This window comes from Neodiprion lecontei, chromosome 5 (genome assembly GCF_021901455.1).
Source record: "Neodiprion lecontei isolate iyNeoLeco1 chromosome 5, iyNeoLeco1.1, whole genome shotgun sequence".
Classification (NCBI taxonomy): Eukaryota; Metazoa; Arthropoda; class Insecta; order Hymenoptera; family Diprionidae; genus Neodiprion; species Neodiprion lecontei.
The window spans coordinates 10136533-10158270 of NC_060264.1; the positions used below are offsets into that span (position 1 = coordinate 10136533).

At 35.1% G+C, this 21738-nt stretch overlaps 2 protein-coding genes across 2 annotated transcripts in view; one reads left to right on the forward strand and one right to left on the reverse strand.

Annotated features, from left to right (window-relative positions):
* Window positions 1–21738, forward strand: part of LOC107226692 (protein abrupt) — a 164805-nt gene that overhangs the window by 68628 nt on the left and 74439 nt on the right. Inside the window, exon 8 of the mRNA XM_046742044.1 lies at window positions 14447–14561. Within this exon, the coding sequence (XP_046598000.1) occupies window positions 14447–14561 (115 nt within the window). The remainder of the gene's footprint in view (window positions 1–14446; window positions 14562–21738) is intronic.
* Window positions 19612–20597, reverse strand: LOC124294811. Its single transcript, XM_046742046.1, has 2 exons — window positions 20064–20597; window positions 19612–19944 (listed from the first exon to the last, which is right to left on the reverse strand). Exons 1-2 carry the CDS (start codon window positions 20419–20421, stop codon window positions 19733–19735), a joined length of 570 nt encoding a protein of 189 aa, XP_046598002.1. The 5' UTR covers window positions 20422–20597; the 3' UTR covers window positions 19612–19732.

A 21738-nucleotide genomic window follows, 5' to 3' on the forward strand; every position in this document is an offset into this window, starting at 1 on the left:
ACCTCAAATTTTACATTTTCTAATATTGTTTTTAAAATTCTACCATCCTAACCTAACCAAATTTAACTCAACCTAACCTATGTCTGTAAGAGTTTAGTCAGCGTTCGCATAAGTGTGCGACCCCGTCTCCACTTGGCTTACAAAGATCGTTATATGTCCAAAACTATTGACCTGGTAGTAACGAAATACGGCCTAAAACTTGGCCAAAAGTAATAAAAATCGGTTCAGTACTTCCGGAGATATAAACGAACATACGTCAGAAAGACTTTGAGTTTTGTATCGTGAGTTTTTCTAACAACGGAACGATCCGTGCGCCTGGAGTAGGCAAACGGAGTTACAGTTCATGTTCAGGTTGAGAACTCTATCCAGCCCCGCTAGTATTGTTTGTATAAAAATAACCTGAACATCGGAAAATGTGGAAAATGAAAAATTGGATTCGGACAGTCAACTATGGCAATAATGAGGCAATTGAGAGTGGGACCTTTATCAAGTTCGGCTTGACGTTTGGGATGATCGTGGCGGAATACGGTGCTGAAATGAGTTGTAACTCCGGTTGCCTGCCTCAGGCACCGGGATCGCGCCGCTGTTAGAAAACCTCACCTTATATGTTATATGTAAAGAACAAAGGGGAAGCAAGAAGATGACAAGTTTTCGATTTTATCGGGAAATTTTGTCCCATTTCTTCCGAACCATTTTCTTCGAAAATTTTTTGTTGTGGCAGCCGAAAACTCGAGGAAGTTATGGATTCTCATCCGACAAACAAGGTGATAGAATAAAATTCGCAAGAAGTTCGAAGTGAGTTTTGAACGGCTCTCCCGGAAACTTTGAAAATCGTTTTATATTGGATGTTATAATAATCCTTGAAGTTTCGCGGGGCGGAGTGACGAAAAGCCGGCTTACATTCACGCGCAATTTTTGCTGCCGAGGAATAAAAAAATATTATTCCTCGAGAAATTGAATAATCCGAGGAATAATCGATTCTGATTTGCGATTTGCCTGAAACAACATTCAAGAATTCACAAAGGCCAAACTTTCCGAGGTAGTGGATATAGGTAACAGTAATAGAGCTAACAATAAAGTTGAATTGGGAAGATATAACCGACAATAATATTTCCGCATGGCCAATGGAAACCCTGTAAATGTTCGACGATTCCGACAGGTTTTCGATAAGTCGAAAGTAGTAATCAAAATTAATAAAAACAAAATGGAAGCAATCGAGGCTCCGTTCGATTGCACGAAAATGATCTGGTTGGTATGGTGAGAAGCATATTATTCAGCACTTGTCTACAGTAAATGGAACGAAAGTGTTCCGCATCTTCGATGTAAATTACTTTTAGTTCTCTGAGTTTAGAATTTGCAAATAATCATAATTCACAATATTTCAGGCGAATTTCGTACGGAATTTGCAATATATTGAGTTTGTCAGGAGGACTCATTACCTTCGGTAATTGCTCCAAGTATTTCTCAACTCCAGCCAACTTCTCCTCTGGCCTTTGCCATCTGCGATGAGATTAAAAATCCGTCGTATAAGCGTCGAGGTGCAGTTGTTATTCTGTCCCTGCTTACGGGGCTAATTATTTATATTTGCATAAATTCCGAAAGTACGAACTTAATTTAATTTCGTGTGGAAACGAGCAAAGGTCGAACTATGTCGAAGATAAAAGCAGAGGACGATGTAATTTGACGTTAATGCGACGGAGTCGCTCACCTCCGTAATCGAGAAGCTTTAAGCTAAAGGCGTACATAGAGGGTGTAATAAAAGTCAAGTTTGCTCGTTAAAACGACGGATCGTTTGACACTCGAACAGTGCGAAACGTCTAATTCAAGGGCTGCACTCTGATTTGCGGGGCATCGAATTTCTTAATTAACGACACCCGAGACCCACTCAAACATACTTCGTAACCACCCCCTACTTCCAATCTTATCGCCAAATCCCCCTTGTTCCCAGAGTTTCGTCGTTCGCGCTCGAACGAATCCAGCAGATGTGGATTTTCGCTTTTGTCTAATCTAGATCATGGCAGACGACGATAAAATCACTCGCTAGGGTTCACAGGCGAGCTTTTATGCGAAAAAAAAATAATTACGTGAATGGAATGTTTTTTCGATCCTACGAAATCTTGTTCGATTCAATAAAAAAGTGCTAGGAAGAATAATTTGTGTTATCAAGTGGAACCAAATTTATTTAAATCAACAAAACACATCTTCGCCGTATTCGACCGCAATATTTGGTAATTCAACAAATCCATTCTCTGTGTTGCGTGAGGTAGTTTACATTTAGCTAGAGTTGACTCGGACAAAACTTTGCCCCTCTTAAACTTGCTTCCAACTTACAATTAGCTGCTAACGGTATGCGTGATTTTTTTTGTAGATTCTTAACTGAAGGTGTTTAAATGAAAACACCCGATAATACCGGCTTGAACACTCCTCTATATCCATATTATAAAAATATCTCGCCGTCGCACCGTGTCAAGGATCCAAGGAAACCCCCCCATTTGACCCTTGACCCTATATATATACCCTTATACAGATTGAACCCCTTACCCTACATGTATACCCTAATACCCATATAGATTTAACCCTTTATCCTACATATATACCCTTTTACCTTTAAAGACTTAACCCTTTACCCTAATGTATATATACATCCATCCAGGAAGCAGGGGTTCAACCCATTATCCTATATATATTAGGTTGGTCCTTAAAAAGGTTAGTTTAATATCGACTGTATTTTACGTCAACTCTAACCCCTCCCGCCTATAGGATGGCTTTTCTCATTTAATATATCGTAAGAGTAATAGTGTTGACAAATATTTGTAACTGCGAGGTTTTAGTGGGCATTAGTATTACTATCTGAGAAAAAATTCACATTATCGTACCAAGCAATATACACAAATTGCACTTCGTCTAAATAAGAAAAAACGTCACGTTTCGAGGGTGTGCAACGCATCTAGATTACCTGATGATGTACGATGATGTGAATTTTTTCTCAGATAGTAGCATTAATACTCACTGAAACCTCGCAGTTACAGATTTTTTTGGACATTCTTATTCCTGCAATAAAATACATGTTGAGAATGTATTCGGAACACGTGTATTTTAAATGGGAAGATCCATCCTGTTGGCCGGAGGGGTTAGAGTTGAGGTAATAAAATTTTAAAATTAGAGAATTATTTTTGAATCCTTTGGCGCCGATTTGGGGGATAAGACAGTCAAAATTCAAAAATGACCATTTTAAGGATCACCCTAATGTATTGTAACACTTTTGGGTGTTGCGCAAATAAATCGAGTTCGTCGAGCAATAACGAAGTGAACAGATCAGGCAAAAATTAAAAGGTGGAAAAATACGCTTAATAGCGATACGTCCTTTCAATTTAACGTCCGAAACAAGACTGAGTTTACAATAATGTTGGTTGACGCAGCAACCTTATTGATTTTATAACATACAAAAGCTCTTACATGTCTTTTATCTATGATGACTACTAGATCATTAAGAAGGGGATCAGAACGGGCCATTTCACCCTTTGTAACAATATACGCATATGTATATATATATATTCTCATACCTGCAAACAATCTAACCCTTTACCGTCTACACTCCGCCCCCCTTCCACCCGTCTCAGCTCTTGTTTCCTCTTTAACTTTACGCTGTATATGTACGAGTATATCTCTCTATATCATAAAGATATCTCGCCGCCGCACCGTGTCAGAAATTCAAGAACCTTGTCATATAAAACCTGACCCACTCCTCGCACAAGCACCTACATACAAACCAGAAGACACCCGAACACACACGAAGTCACCCGAATACACCCGAAGTCACCCGGACACACCCGAAGACACCCGAATACACCCGAAGTCATCCGGACACACCCGAAGACACCCGAACACACCCGAAGTCACCCGAATACACCCGAAGTCACCCGAACACACCCGAAGACACCCGAACACACACGAAGACACCCGAACACACACGCACGCGCACTTAGGGTTAGGTAAATTACGGGTAAAAGCTAGAGAATTTTGGGAAAGATCAGACATCCACACCTACGTATGTATGTGTTCTATATTACCAAAATATAATCATATCTCGCCGCCACCACCGCTGTTGACGGGTCAAAAATCCAGGAATAATAATAATAATGACAATAATAATAATAATCTACTGGACTTTTTAACTCCCACCTCACTGAAGTCGAAATGGGGTGGTTGGCGTGCAAAGCGAAGATCCTCTAATATATATATATATATATTATATATATTCATAAAAAAATTCAAGAAAATAACAACATTCAGCATTTTCATCCCATTTTTGAATCATGACGAAAAGACGTGTTTTCGAGTCCCTGATTTTACAAAAATGTTTCATCGATTTTAAAAATGGTTATCTTCATGTGAACTTTTACAAAATGGCGGAAAATTTTCGCAAATTAGACAAAACTCTATTTATCTTTCGCTCGTGCGGTATCTGACATTCGGTCGGTCTGCAAAGATCACGGTAGAATTCCCGTTGACCGTGGAAAACGAAGCTGAAGGACCGAAACGCCCTCGTCAACCTAATCCCAACCAGTCACGATTCTATTGGCTGTTATTTCAGCCTGGACTATATTCTCTGGGTTCCTTGTACAACATTGTCAAGGAACCGAGTCAGGATTAAAAGGAAATTGGCCACCAGACGAAAGTAGGCAGTTTCGCCTAAGGGAAAACGTCACGGAAAGTTCGGAATTCTTTGCTTCTGAACGTTCTTCGTAACCTGTAATTTTCACCGAAAAATGCCTAAACTTTCATCGGTCTTCCATACGATCATAGAGATTGTTTTATCAAATTTTCTTTTTGATTTCTATCGGATTCGTTGCTTTATTATGATAACAAGATCGTCATTGACTATTAAAAATCTACAACTTGACAGGAGAGTCATTCAATGATTTTATATAATGTCATTTAATCACATGTGAGTCAATTTACATCAAACCGGACACTCTTGAAATGGTCAGGATTTCAAATTTTATAAAAGTTGGTTAATGATGATTCTTGAAAAGATCACTTTTGGATTTCGAATGTTTCACCCCCCAAATCGGCTCCAAATAGTTGAAACATAATTTTTTAATTTTTTCAGATTTTTATCTCAATTCTAACCCGTGCGGCCAGAGTTGATTTTCCCATTCAACCCTTTTCAAGGGAACGATAAATCTGCCCAATGAATTTCGATGAAATTTGATATAGGGAGGTTTTTTTTAGTCGTTGATTACGAATCTGGACTCGCAATTTCAAAATTAAAAATAACGGTTTCAATATGGCAATACCGACTGACTTTTGGGATGTCTTGATGATGATTGACTTTTGAATTTTGAAATTTCGAGTTCAGATTCCCAATGAGCCACCCAAGAAAGCTCGCTTTATCAAATTTCGTTGTCATCTGTTTGGCAGATTTCCTGTTAAACGGAAAAATCAACTCTAGCGGCACGGGTTAGAGTGGAGATGAAAATCTTAAAAAAATCCAAATTTTCTTTTGAATCATTTGGAGTTGATTCGGGAGTTGACATAGTTGAAATTCAAAAATGACCTTTTTAAGGACCATCCTAATATACATTGTGCGTGACTGGAAAGATTACTCTAAATTTTATTGGAATTTCAGTGGTAGTATTTTTGGGGCTAAACGGGGTGGATTACAATTAGAAAAAAAATTTTTTTAATCGTCCAGCACCCGCGCACGATGATTTTTAAACGCTAATATCTCTGGACCAATTTATCGTACAGGATGGGGCTCATTTCGAAATTAATAGAAAACGCATTTCAAAATATGTATAATTATACCGTATCGATTACACTTCCCTCGAAATCAAACCCGTTTTTTTATTAGTATAAATATTTGAATGAAATCGTCACATAAATTGAAAAAAATCAAGCTTGTTTCTCATACAATTTCCAATGGAAGCTAAAATTTTGCATGAAAAATAAAGAGGATTCTGATGAAATATGTGATGATATATTTAGTTCTGTTAATGTCTGAAAAATTCTTAATTATTGATAAGATTAATTATTTCTCATTTCTATACGTGGGAACAGATTTTGCAGGCTAGATCACGCCAATTTACAAAATGTTTGTATTCACACCCTTATGCGCATGCGCCAACGCTTTATTACCGCACTGTTAAAAAATAAGGCACTTTACGCACACTCCACAATCTTCGAAAATCGAACTTTCCAAGCAGGTGTTGGAAAAAAAAAATCATTACTATACAATAGACGTCACCGGTTCCGAAACCGATTCTAATTACTTTTACGCCAGTAAAACCAAGTCGATTATATTAAATAAAACCTCGCTTCTGAATCAAATTACCGAAAAAATTTCGCGTCGATAAGTTTTTTTTCTGCTCTTTTACTGTTTTCCGCAGTGCAGAGATTTCGAATGTTCAGTGAAATCTGCCCCGGTAAAGGCACTAAAAATCGATACTTCGTATAAATTGTGTTACGTAATAGTTGTGCAAGTATTTATCAGATAAAAAATACGAAGATCGCATTACGAATACGAATTGCGAGAATACAAAACACCGGAATTATAAACCAAATTTAGACACCGATAATTTCATTTCTTTTTAAATCGGTTGAAAATGCTTTAAAATCTAGCACATTCGTTTGATTTCACCCTACCTTTTTTTACAACCTTATATCATAATCAGTATCGGCGAAATATTATAAAATTGAATATCTGACAATGCTCCCATGATGTTTGTAGAAAATAGTCTTCTGAGTCGTAGAGTGAAATCGAACGGATCTGCTAAATTTTCAACCATTTTAAAGAGATTTGAAACGAATTATCGATACCCACGCATTTGTTTATAACTCCAATATTTCCAAACTTTGCATTTCTAAAAAGATCTTTGCAGCTTACGAATGTAATAATTCGAAAAATCCGTCCATCTCGTAATGAAATTATTAAAAATTACAGATATTTTGAACTGATATAGAATCCCGGGCAATGAATGCACAGTACGAACAATCTTTCATTCATGGCATAATCAAGCAATAAGAAATGAGATTTGAAAAAAAAAAATTTAATAATACCGCAAGAGCCGAAGGTTTCGCGATTCTTGATTTTGCACAGGTGACTTATCATCCAAATTCCGTTTGAAAGCTCTAGTAACTTCACGCGAATTAATAACTCTGTTGGAAAATTTTCACTTGTTTAAATCAACCGTCGAGATAATTATCTTGAAAATAATAACGGCGTAATCATTAATTAAAACCCCTCCCTCGTTATCTCAAATTTCGCATCAGCCAGCTTTTATCAGCTCAAGTTCTCGCCACTTAGTCACTGGCTTCTGACTACCTGAAATAAACAGCTGTGTTCTTATATTTACATAAATACAACGAAAACGAAGCAAACCCCGTATAAATATCAATCTCAATTTCCTTTTGTTTTACTTACCTTTTTCACTTGAATTTGATGTGAAAAACTTAACGCCGTTGTTGACAGTTACGTGCTGATGAGAATAGGGATTAAAATTGAATACTGACTAAACAGAGCAACGAGAGTATTCTGAACTTTTCGTTGAAGGATTGAACGAAGTCGAATCCCTTGAAGTCGGTGAAAATCGAGGAAACAGCACTTTTTGCACCTGTCTTTTTTGTTCTTAATCAACTCGGGTATGCAAATGATTATTCGTAACGTTTTATTTTTAATAACGTTTAAAATTCTCGCAAAAAATTGTAACTGACTTGCGGACAATTAATGCAAAATTTATTCACTCCGACACATTTTTCGAACGATTATACGACTTATTTCAGAATTTCTTCGTTCTCTTGATTCGGATTTCATTAAACGTTTTCAGAATACAATACGATTAATCACCCGGGTAATGAGAAGTTCTTTGCTTTTCGAACGTATGCAAGTGTTAAAAAATTAACACAAGAATACCGCTGATAACGAGAATGAAGAATGTTAAATAATTGAAAAAAAATCGACGTTCTTTTACATGTCTTTATTCTGTGCATCATTACCGTCTGAGGTCGGGAGTTTTATTTTTTATTTAAAAATTATACCTCAATATGGGTAATTCTGGCTCAAGTTGAATGGGTTCTGAATTTTTACTCTCATATTTGTGCGGAATCGAAGTTTTAAGAAAATGAAGAGGATAGAAAAAATATAAATTAACGATTTTGTATACAATTATCTGTTTTATTTCAGAATGCTCAAATTTACGTTCAATTGGGGGTAAAAAGTTTCCTTGTTTGATCCACTTTATATTCGAAAATAATTAATTACACCGTACTCAGAATATCCCGTCATTACCTGCGACAAAAGTGGGAATTATTTTTTTCGCCAACTTTCAGTGAAAATCAACATCTCGTCTGACACTATTTTACAATACTATATTTCAAAAAAAAATTATGTAATATCAATTTCACTTTTTATTCACTTCGAACGTGTTAGTTATCGTAAAATCGAAAAGATTTAAAAATTTCTTAAAAAATTCTCGAATGCTCACAACTAGCATTTATTTTTGTAAATTCAGGATTCACCAGGTGCTGAAGTTTTTTTCTTTTTTTTCCATCGGATTGCTCCATTTTGGAACCAGTCTTGGAATGAATCGGATTAAAAATTGACATTCTTAACCAGAGAATTTTTTAAATATTAAAAAGAAGTTTTAATATTCGTGACTTCAAAACGACCGTCTATAAAAGCAGATCAATTGATTATTGAATATACTGCTGTATAAGTTGAAAAATATTAACATTTTGCCACTTGAACATGACGATAAATTTCATTTCTTCTCGTTCGTGAAAGGTCGACAGGAAAATCCGTATCTCGGAATTGTAAATCTCGTTAACGGCTCCTACTTCCAGTTATCGTTACCGTAAAATCAATTCACCCGTGATTGTCTGTCTTGAAATAGGTATTTAAGCTTGTTACAACGCTTGCGTAACGTTTCAAATTCACTCATATTTTCATTGTCCCTAAAATTGACAAAACAATGCTGAGAACTCGACGGATGAGCAACCGATTCGCTTCTCTTCAGCTTCTCCAAGAATTTCGCGTAATGAATATCGTGCTTTGCTTCGTTTTTGCGAGACTGTGTAACGACGCTTTGTCAATCAGTACCTTTCCACTCGCAGAGCAGCGTTTGCTCGAATCCCTCGGACTTTAAGAGGTTCCAGAACCCTTCGTAACTCCGTCTTTTTAAGGACTGACTTTAACATGATTTTCCCGTTATAGCAGCCAACCGAAAATTTCGCATGGACGGTATTCGTCGATTGTTGATTTAAAAATTTTTCAACTTCAATTTGAAGATCAACGGGAACAAGTTTTTTAGTATATAAAGGCATTTTAGTGGGTTTTTTTTTTTTCTTTCCAATACTATGAAAATTTGATTTTTCGGAAAATAACTACGGTACGAACGTATTTTCCTGCATTCGTCGCCCCCTTTTTAAAAGAAAAGACAAAAGAAGAGTCGAAAAATAAATTATCTTTGCATTCATTTTTTCCATATTCCGCTATAAATTTGTTTTACATGGATTAAAAAGGAGAGTATTAGACCTACGGATCATAAATTTTGCTGTAACACGTAGGGTTATTTCGATTTTGGATTTTAAAACTTTGACTTCCGATTCAAAATGATCGACTCTAAAATCCTACGTGTATGGTGATTTTTATTCGGCTTGGATAGGTTTCAAAATAACATCGATCGTTACCATATTGGATTCACCATTTCGAATTTGGTAATTTGGATTTCTGATTCGAAACCCGCAACCGTCAAAATCCTCGTATACCCATTTTCGCGCATCAATTTTAAGACTTGATTAACGTTATTTTGGGTTCGCGAATTTGAATTTCGAAATTCTAAGTTCAGATCGGATTTTATCGCATTCTGACAAAAAGCTGAATAGTTATTGCAACGCGTCTGCCAATTGGTTCAAATAAAATTATCGCCAAAGAATAAGGGGCATTCTACGCAATTTCGACCTGGCCTTAACCTTCACCATTTTCACCATCACAAAAAATTGCAAATTGCAAAATTTCAGACTCGAAAGAAAGGTTATCTTCACAGTTACCGTACGATTGGCGAGATCACTCCCAATCATAATTGATTTCAATTAAATTCGTACATTGTTTGTTTAAAAATGAAAACATTGGATACTGAAACAAATAAGGGCGTGCACCCAGTTTGCGAAATATGAGAAAATCAGTTCGCAATAAGAAAGTCGAAAAAAATTTGCGCAAAGAAATCAGCTTCGTCGGGATTTGAACATGGATCTTGAAATCCTCACGCGCTGACAATTTTCCTTCTTCCGCTTACCTTTTTTTCTTTTTGTCGTTGCCTTTTGAACAGTTTGAATCAAATTACTTACGTCCATATTTTTCAACCGATATTCGCGTATCTCTTGAAATAAATTCACCGTATACACGAAGTATTTTATTCTCGCAGATTATTGCCCGGTTCTGTGGGAAGTTAAAAATTTCTCCACATTGAATTAAATCAATTTCGAGATGAGTTTACTGCCAATCAATTTTCAATCTTGGTCGACGTGTGCAACGAAAAAATGTGCGTTCAAAAAATTCATGGCACCAGCAATCCAGTTTTTATACGCGCAACCCTTTTTCCCTTTTTTTACGCCCCTGGCGCGCGTCAAAATTGTGGATGAGATAACCTTTCATTGCTCAAGGGAAAAAAATGTGGATGGAACTTCTGCACCCTTGACAGCACTGCCCGGGAACGGCGATCTATTTCTCGGTGACACTGCCAGACATAAGTGGGTCAACTTTTTCCGGCTCCGGTTCACGCAGAAACACAGCTGCTTTGTTTCCCGCGAGAAAGGGCAATCAGCGGTTATCGCGACTCCACTTTCCACCTGTCTTAAATTTCAAATTGTCCCTGGTGAGCTACCTGCCGACCTTTCGCAGTTCCCGAAAGAGTCGTCATAGCGGTCGAAATTCCGGAAAACCTTCAAGTTTTAACGTATGCGAGGAATTTTCACTTCAGCGTTGTACAAGATGATGAGTACCGTATTGTCTAGACGAGGATGAGATACTCATCTAGGCAATATGAAAGATAGTTTATCATGCGGTTATCTCTGTAAAAGACGAGGTTATCCTCATTTTCAATATGGGAAATCAAAAAGATAAATACATTAACGGGAAATTCTTAATACGCCGAAGAAAAATAGTTGCACAAATTCATCCAGACGAAATGAAAGATAGTTCATCATGCGGTTATCTCTGTAAAAGACGAGGTTATCCTCATTTTCATCGTGGATAATCTGAAAGATAATAATAATAAAAACGGGAAATTCTTAATACGTCGAAGAAAAATAACTGTTTTGATCAAATGCGGGTGCGAATAATTTTTTATTGAGTTACGAGTGATTTAGTAGGGTTAACTATGTAGATAGTATTAATTTTTTGAAACAACTAAAGACGTGGCAAGTTTACGTAAGAATTAGTTAAGAGCATCGAAATATATATTTCGCCACCCGAAACATCTTTTTTCCAAGTGAAAGCTGATTGCGAAGAACTTTTATCAGGAAGATTTTTTTAGTGAATCATTTAACTTCGCAAAATTACATCGGAGTCTCTATTCCGAATGGTATCGTTAACAATGTTTGAGTAAACAGTCCATTTTATCTCTGTACCGTAAACAAAGATTGAAATGAACAGCTGAATTATACAGATGAAGACGGAAGGTAAACTTAACTCCCAGTATCTCTGTAAAATGAAAGATGAAGTGACTTTATTCGATATGACTATAATATAAAATTATCTAGATAACGTACAACACTGATTTTCACCGCAGTGTGCAAAATCTCAAGGAATTCCGTAGACACGTTCAACCATGATTTGTGTGAATTTTTGAGTAGCATGAAAATGGAAAATTAGTGACAATGCAAAAGTCTTCAGGATCGTGAAATATTTTAGCAGAACTTGTAAAACATGAGAAACATCGAATTCGGACTCTCGAAAGCCTTTAGATCGATGAAAAAAAAATTCCTTTCGGTAAAATAATTACGTAGACATTTTTAAATGTCTGATATCGCAATGTCTCTTTTAAAATCGTAGAAATCCTAATATTTTCAAATATCGTAGTAACACGAAAAGTTTCATCGTGCCAAAATCATTCCAAGGATAACTAAAAAGATGACAAATCGTACGACAAGCGTCGTTTGAGCAGTTCGTGAGTGTAATATTAGGTTTCAGGGAGTTCTTACTTCGAGTCCTCGATTATAGGTGATAAAATACTGGTGAGATAAAAAACGGCTTTATTTCCTCCGGGCGGCAGGCGAAACACGCGAAGTAAAAAAAATTTACTAAATAAACTGCGAAAAATTGGCTGACTACAGAGAGCTTTCAGCTTCCGGATCTTGGAACCCAAATATTCGCAGAGTTATTGTTGCTTATTGGTTGTTCGCGCGGGCAGAAAAGCGTGTGGAGAGAAGAAAACGGGGCGTTTTCGTTGTCACGAGCAGCGGGTCTGAGTTCTGTATATATTTCAATTTCCATTTCAAATTCTATTCCAGCCGAAAGAGGATTTACGTTACCGTAGCAGGCTGAGTCGATTTTTCGCTACGGCGTAGCAGCCGAGACACAAACGTGGCTCCGAATTTTCCGTAAAATTCACTCGCGAATAACCGGCTCGCTTCACAGATCAGACCTTCCGCTTTACTCTCACTCACGTTCGTTTTTCGGTAAATAAAAGTACCTAAAACCTCCACCGATATTCGTACAATTGGTATTGTGTACAAAGGCCGTTGCGAAATAATTCGATATTCACGACGAATCAAATTTGGATGTTACAGTGTACACTGAGCTATGCAAATCCTCAAACTTTCTCGACTTCTTTGGAACAAAAATTTTTCATTTATTACGAACCTATTGTTCTAATCGTTTACTTGGATTAGGCGAGCTAGCGGATTTTCTAATAGGCTCGTACTCGAGCAGATTGTCTTTCTGAGTATTGCTTACGGAAAACACGTTGGTAAGTTTTTGTGCAAGAAAATCGGATCCTTCTACATGTGAAATCCATATCGAGGTAGATTCTCCGAAACTGCCAAAAAACAGGTTTTTTTTCACGTTTTCAGTTCTGCATATTATGTGAAAGGGATGAAAATAATGTGTTTATTTTTTCTTGTGCACGGAAAAGTGTGAAATGAACGTTCGATTTTTCCGGAGTAATAACACCGGCCCAAAAAAAAAAAAGAAAAAAAGTGGTGTGTACATTTGAACAGATCCACCTACCTTTACGTGTTTTGACGCGCTGAATCCTAATCTGAGGTCGGTTTAGTCCGTACACCCTCAAAATTTTCAGAAAAGTGCAAAAAACCGTAAAAAATGGAAAAAACTGCAGTTTTGGCGATAAAAAAATTTTCTAAATATAAATCATGTAAGTTTTACATGTGATTCGATCCGCTGAGTATAAATCTGAAGTTTATTTTGCCTGTAGGCCCTTAAAAATATAAATAATTTGCAAAAAATCCCTAAAAATTGCTATAAATTGTATTTACAGTTATAAAAAAATTGATTAAACATGACTAAATTTATTTCTCGCATATTGTGATGCACTAAATCCAAATAAAATATCTGTCAAATGTGAATCAGTCAGAAATTTACCAAAAATCGTTCAAAAAAGCATAGAAAGATAAGGTAAGGAACGAGCTTTATCGATTTCAAGCTGTTCTTTGTTTGCGTCGAACTCTTTTGCCTTCGAATGACCTTCGCAACGGTTTCTATTTCGTTTTTTATTGTCCTTCGTTACTTCTCTCTTCAGCGTCCAGCAAAAATCTGCCATCACGTTGACATTCCACTTCCCTTGATATCGATAAAGCTCGTTCCTTACCTTATCTTTCTATGCTTTTTTGAACGATTTTTGGTAAATTTCTGACTGATTCACGTTAACAGATTTTTTATTTGGATTTAGTGCATCACGATATGTGAGAAATAAATTTAATCATGTTTAATAAATTTTTTTATTACTGTAAATACAATTTATAGCAATTTTTAGGGATTCTTTGCGATTTACTTATATTTTTAAGGGCCTACAGGCAAAATAAACTTCAGATTTATACTCAGCGGATCGAATCACATTTAAAACTTATATGATTTGTATTTAGAAATTTTTTTTATCACCAAAACTGCAGTTTTTTTCCATTTTTTACGGTTTTTTGCACTTTTCTCAAAATTTTGAGGGTGTACGGACCAAACGGACCTCAGATTCGGATTCGGCGCGTCAAAATACATAAAGGTAGGTGGGTCTGTTGAAATGTACAGACCACTTTTTTTTTTGTGGGCCGATGTAATTATCTCCCCCATTTTTCTCCCCCAAACCAGAAACCGGGTTATCATTCGATAAATCTGCAAACGTTTTAATCATGGAATGAAAGATCCGGAAGATTATGGACGTTCCTGAGAGGGGAAGATTATTGTTTTTTACGACTCTTGTTTATTGCTTAATTCCAGCGTATGTGACTTCGAGATTTCCAACGGTGGACGTGAGCAGTGTGAAGCAAGTTTTGGCCTACAAGTGCAAAGAAAATTCGACCGCCCTCAAGATGAAGTCCATCCGATATATCTGGTGAGTTTTTCCTCCATATTGAAAAAAAATATATCTACTCCGCGTTTCAAACGAGGTAGGTACTTTCTTTGGGAGGAACAATTTTCCGTACGATCCCTTCCGTAAAACTTGTAGTACATGGCAAAAAAGACAACCCCCCGAGGGTATGTATCAAATCCAATTTTAAAAGGTCGATCTTTGAACTCGAAGTTTTCCCATTTAACCCATCGAGTCACAGTGGTAAGTATTCTTACCACCTATTTTACATCAATTTTTCGGATATTCGGAGAACTTTTAAACACATTTCTTTGCGGTTTTTTTTTTACTATTTCTAATGGTATACTAATAGATGTTCGATACTCGAGAGTAATTATTGCGATATAATGCAAGTTATTATCATTGGAAAAAAATTGATTGAAAAGATCGTGAAAATTGAAGGAACCATTTATTTCCGAAAAAGTTACTCCTCTACGCATTTACATGTTTTCCTCAAATTATAAGTTTTTGGGGTCGCTGATTACAAATCTGAAATCGGATTTTAGAAATTCAAGATGGCGGATCCAATATGGCGTACGAATATTTCAAATTCGATCAAATCCGGAAAAAAAACCCTATATAGGAGTTTTTGGGGGCACTGGTTACGAATCTGAAGTTAAATTTTGAAAATTTAGTACGCCGAATCCAATCAGCGACCCTGAAAAACCCTGCATAGAGTTTTCAACCGTATTCGGTCAAACTAAAATTTTTCACCTACCATATTGAACCCACAATCTTGAATTTCCAAAATCTGATCACAGATTCGTAACCAGTGACTTCAAAAACCTCTGAATAGAGTTTATTGACCATATTCAATCAAATTTGAAATTTTCGTCCTCCATGTTGGATCCACCATCTTGAATTTTTTAAGTTTCATTTCATATTCGTAATCAGCGACCCCAAAAACCAAGTAATACTATATTGTTATAAAAATTGACTCGGCACGATAACGCGTGACTCAAAGAGTTAAATAACTTTGGAAAGATACATTTTTTTCTTTTTCTTTTGAAATTGCCGTCACTAGGCCGCAATTAATGATACCGATTTAATTCTACAGGCATTTTGTAAATAATTGAATCGCGTACAAATTTGTGATCTGATTTTTCCTTAAAAAGTCAATGACTTGACCACTAATGAGATTCAAAAAATTAATTTTCACCTAGAATTAATTTCAAAGACTCATATCTTGTAAACCATTGGAACTGCAGACTTTAATCTACAGTAATATTTGTGGTAGATTTATCATTTGCATTTTTATTCTAAAGCCAATAATTCAGCCACTAAAGACGTTTGAAGATGAATTTTCACACAACATTGTCTTCCGAGTCGAGTCTTACAAATTTTGAACTGTTTTAATTACGGATTTCATTCATTGGACATATTTGTAGAGAGTTTCATTCTCTGCAATACGATTTCAAATCCAAGTTTGTATCATTATATGGAACTGAATGATGACAATTTTTTTACAAAAAGTGACATCTTCCTCGTATTATGTAAATGGAAAACCTTCCATTTTCGAGATTGCCCTTTCAAAATGCGTATAAAAGTCATATCTTTTCACAACGATTTTTTTATCCATTTTTTTTTTCCGCCATCATACAAGTTTTCCGATTAAAAACGAAATAAAAAACGATGAAAATGTTGCTTCCAATGGAGAATCTCACCCTACTTTCCTATACACCTCCATTTTTATACCGCCGCGTTCAACTTTTTTTACGATAATTTCTTATTCCCTAATTCTGCCGGTATTTCTCTCGCGATAAAAATCCACCCCATTATTTTCAACTCCTAAAACTTTGAAGGAGACTCAACGCTTCGCAAAAAACATCACCGAGACGCGAACGAATTTAAGGACGTTCCCACCAAAAACACTTTTCTTCTAATATTTTCCAAATTTTGAATACACATACTTATGAGTGCCCTTTATGTGTAGGAATTTTTTAAAACCCTTCTTGCGGTGCTAAATTTTGAAATATTGCAAGTTGAAATTTACATATTTAACATGTGATCCCTATCCTAACCCCCATTGTGGCGCACCTTTTTTTTAAGTTACTACAGTAATTTTCTTGGAATTTCTATGAAAAACTGAAAATCACTAATTGAACATATAATAAACATGTTTCTCAAAAAATAACACAAAGAAGCGGTATTCATTTAATTATAAAAAATGTTAAAAGTGAGCTACTTTTCACTTTTTTTTCATTACTTGATCAGTGAGAAATAGCGACTTGGCAACGTTGCGTTGGGCGGAAAGTTCAAAATACCGTATAGGCGTAGTAGTTGTAAATAAATGTGAACCGCTCACAGATAGGTTAACTGTAGGCTGTTGTAAAGAAAAATGCAATTTTTTAAGTATATTAAGTATTTATTATAAATTATTTTTCAACATTAATACTCGTTATGTTAACATCATCAACAATTATAGATTCAAAAATATAATCAATCATATAATTTTCATAAAAACTATAATTTTATCAAGTAACACAAAATAAAACATTTTAGAAATATATTATTTTTTAGACATAGGTATTTTTTTAATTTTCTTTTTTGGTGATTTTAAATTCTTAATCTTTGGCGAATTTTCATTTTTTAGGAAGTCTAAAACTGCCGTTAAAATTTTTTTATTTTTAGTTATTCGCACTTTGTTATTATCTAATTTTTCGCTAAACAATTGCACAATAGCATTTTCTCCACCTACTCTATAGATTTCCCTCAAATTATCACAAGAAATGTCATTTGAAGCCAATTTTTTACACATATTAACTGAAATAATATTTCTTAATTCGACTAACATTTTTAAGTTTACTTTAGTTTTATCTGAGTTGGATAACTCTTCCAAATAAATATTACTGTTTTTGCATGCCTTTAATACACCACTTCGCAGGTTTAATGTATTAATTAAGTCTTGAAGTACCACAACGTCATACGCAGCGTCATGAAAAGATTCCTGATCATTATCAGGGTGTAAGAAGTCGTTACTTAAACTCTCTAATTTAAATTGACCCGGTCCTTTCCTATCAACCAAAGACTTTCTGAACAATGATAAAGTGTCAGCAAAACCAACAATTAAATCTAAAAGTTCGACTTTAACATTCATAATAGCTCGTAAGAGTCGTGGTACGTCAAAGCGAGCATTATGTGCAACTAATAAACATTTCTGTTGTCCATCGGATAAGCTAATTAAAAATTGTTGAAAAGATTCTAAAGCATCAGAAATTTTGAGTGTTACGACTTGTTTGTCTCCGTAGAATAAGTCTCCATATTTATGATGAAGTTTAGTAACTGTAGTGGCTGACGATGAAATTTCGGTCTTCGTGTGTACATAGATATTAAAAATTTTACAATCACAGATCGCTGCAATTTGTATAATATGAGCATCTGAGGCGAATCCAGTTGTTTCTAAATCAAAGTAAACAATTTTTGTTTCATCATCTAATGCAATATTATTATTATCATCACAGTGTTTACGCACGTAATTGTTTATTTTATCCATTCCACAATTACTCTTATAAGTTATACCTTCATGTCTTTCGGTATTTTTACGTAAAAGTTCTCGTTTCTGTTTTAATTCTATACGTCTTAATTTTTTTGCTTTAGACTTACTCATTGCCAATCGTTTTTCTCGTTTCATTTCACTTCGTTTAACATAATTGACTGTGTGAGATCCAGCAGGAATATTCAGTCTTTGCTTAATATTTATAATACTTCGTTCACCGTCATTTTTAGCGCAGACGGCGTCAGCTACCCTAATATCACAAGAAAAGCTAGTACTTAAACACTTGTTTTTGTGTGCTTTGTTTGCTATAATATTGTTAAAACTTTCATTGCCCTGACTTGAAGCGGCAATAGAAAATTTATGAGAGTTTTGTGCGTATTTATCGAACAAATGTAATAATTCTTCATACAAGGTTTCATCAGATAGGTTTAGAGCATGATTTTTACTTGGGTTACACCACTTTCCACAGTTTTCATGTCTGCTAAAAATATGATCCGGTATTTGTCTCAAATTTCTAGCTAAGTTTTCGGAATTGCCCTTATTTTGTGCAACAGCGTACGAAAAACACTTTTTTAAATGAGGAATAACATTTGTTTTATTTAACTCTCTAAACTTATCGCGTAATTTATATAACTCTTTTCCAAAATTTTTGGTTAAATGATTTTTGTCGGCTAATTTATGATACTTTTGACCTGGGTTATCTGCTCTTACTGCTGCAATCATTGAGCTGTCTTCATCTCCTACAATAACACGTACTTGTAGTCCTGCTTCCTTTAAGATGTTGCTGTGATTAACAAGTTGAACTCCTGCATCAGCTTCCATTGCCTTAGCACTTCCGCAGAAGTTCAATCTACAATCATGATCATCTTTTTTATGCCCCATATCACATTTCTTACATTTTCTATTTCTAGTTGCGTAGTCTAGAATTTTTCCTGACAAGAAACCGATGATAGTGCTATAACCGTTCAAACTATCATAGCTACGCCCGTTACCGCGTTTAGACCAGCCCATATCAAATGACACAATGATATTTATTATTTCACCTAGTGTATTATCAAATAAATTTTGATTATCATTGGAGGAAAGCGTAAGGACATCTAACTGCGGGAAAATATCTTGGGCAATCTCCACTGGTCTGAAATAATAAATAAAAATAGTTAAAATAAAAAAATTAAACCAGATTTACAATTATTTTTTTTTTTATTTTATGCAGACAATTCAATGCCGTGAAATTAATAGCAATACATTTTTTGTAAAAAATACAAGTATATAATGTAGATTAGTGCTTGTCAACTTATTGAATATTTAATTCAATTCTTGATCGAAATATTGTAAATAATTACAACAAGATAAAGTCTCTCCTTTATTTTGTGTAAAAATAAATGTTGTTGTATATTATACATTTACTGATAGCATAATAATTATAAATCACCAGTTTATGTATAATATTCAAATCCTAAGATATAAATTGAAACAAAATAATAACTACTTCTGCTTAATATTATATTACAAATAATTCATTCGTAGAAAATATAATTTTACAATTTTTCAATAAATTATATTACAATTTTATAAAAATCAGTGTTGAGAAAATGATTTATAATTATTATGATGATCAGCATCAGTCCATTGAACAGTTCAAATGAATTAGAATGGATGCTTACAATGTGTCACACAGCTTTTTGACATTTTTTATCACCAATTCTTTTTCCTCAGAAGCAGCTCGCTTGCAACTTTCTTTAGCTTCTAATTCTATTGCTTGACCAACTACAACTTCGTACTTTTTATAAATTTTGTCTATTACTCGAGGTAAATTGGCACAAGCAAGAATTTTATTTAAGCCAGTATTTCCAACACCGGCATGAATAGCCCCTGAAACATTCAAATAGTAAATATCATAAATTTCTTATAAAATAATTGTAAAGCTATTAATTATGTCAATTCAAGTTTTTTACTTTTACACATAAATAGAATATTGCGAATTCACTTACCTAAAACCACGGACATATTGACATCAGAAACACCATTGGTGGACTCTGCGGTATTAACATTATTATATCTGCCACAAGTATCACATTTTATCTTAAACTTTACGTGAAGTCCTTCTCTGTTATAGCCGTACATTTTTTCCATGTCTAAAAGACTGCTGCAGCTGGTGCATTTGAGGTTTTTAGCTAATTTTTCCAATGCAACTATACAATTCCCATCTGGAATTTTACATTGAGTAGTTTCATGCAGTGTTTCGAGAATTTTTGTTTTTTTAGCTTCTGACATAGCTGTTAGAGCTTTAGCTACTCTATCGCCTACTTTTTTTTTCACAAACCTCCCATTCTTCAAACGTGAAGTCATTATAAATAAATTATTTTTTAACTCCAAAATAAAAGTAACCTCAAAACATTAAAACTCTGTAGCACACGTCTCAGATATAATAATAATATACAGAAAGAGAATACAATGTTGCCAGATCTGAGAAACGACGCAATGGGTATATTTTTGGACTTCTGCGCACGTTCGCGCCACTGAAAATGTACACTGCACCTCAACTTTTTGTTATTGCATCATAGTATAGTTTACATAGGGGGACTATTTTAGAAGTTGAGGACCACTGCTAGGTGGGAACGTCCTTAAGGGCTTCTCGCATTCCTGAGCCGAAAACCGAGGAACCGACTAACCCTTCCCTTTGTAGACGTCGTGGTAGCGGGGTATTTTCCTCCCAAATAGCTCAAGGAAACACTGGGAAGTTAACGGGTATGAGAATTGATCCGTAGACCATTCACGCCTCACTTCAGTCGATTCAGCGTCATTTCGCCGCGACCACAACCCATAACCGTGATTTAAAGGGTCTCTGAAAATGTCTCCATCAAAATCGGGGATTTCGGGATGAAAGTTGAACATTTCGTACAAGGTTGCAAGAAATTTTCACTTACCACTTCAGTATCTTTTAATCGCGGGGTAAACAAATTCGATTCAAATTGTAACGAGTATGAAAATTACGAGTTGTTTTTTCTTTTTTTTTTTTTTTTTAATTTTTATACATCAAAACAATGATTACAGCAAGTTTGAATCAAGTTTTTGTAACACGCTGTATTCTGATTACACCCATTTTTATTCAAACCATCTGACTAATAGTAGCCCGTTAGAGGCTAATGATTGTGAGGTAAAACGATGGGAAAGTAATCTTGTGCTGTAGTCAAAATTATCTCCCGAGTCAAAAACAATACGGTAATATTCACGTTCTAAGAATTGTGGAAGAAACGGTGACGGCGACCCTTTCATTTTTTAATCAGTTTTTCATGAAAGAATAAAATATTTTGAAATTTACCGCTATTCCTTGTGATATGTATTTGCAAAAGAAAAAAAACAATAGTTCCCAAATTTCAGCAGCAAAGGTTTTTTGGAAAATGTGCGTTTTGCACGAGATTGCCTATTGACTACGTGTTAAGTATCCAGTTTTTAATAATTAACTACACAAAAACTACACGTTAGATCTTTCTCAAAATAATTATTTCTTACGTATTTATTAGCGATTAATAACACATCAAAAATTCACCTTTTCATCTTTACATTTCTCTAACGTCCGAATAACCTTAAGGTCATGTAGTACTCCTACCCTTACCGACCGAGCATAGTCACCTTTGTTTTCCTATATTAAATAAACAAACGAAC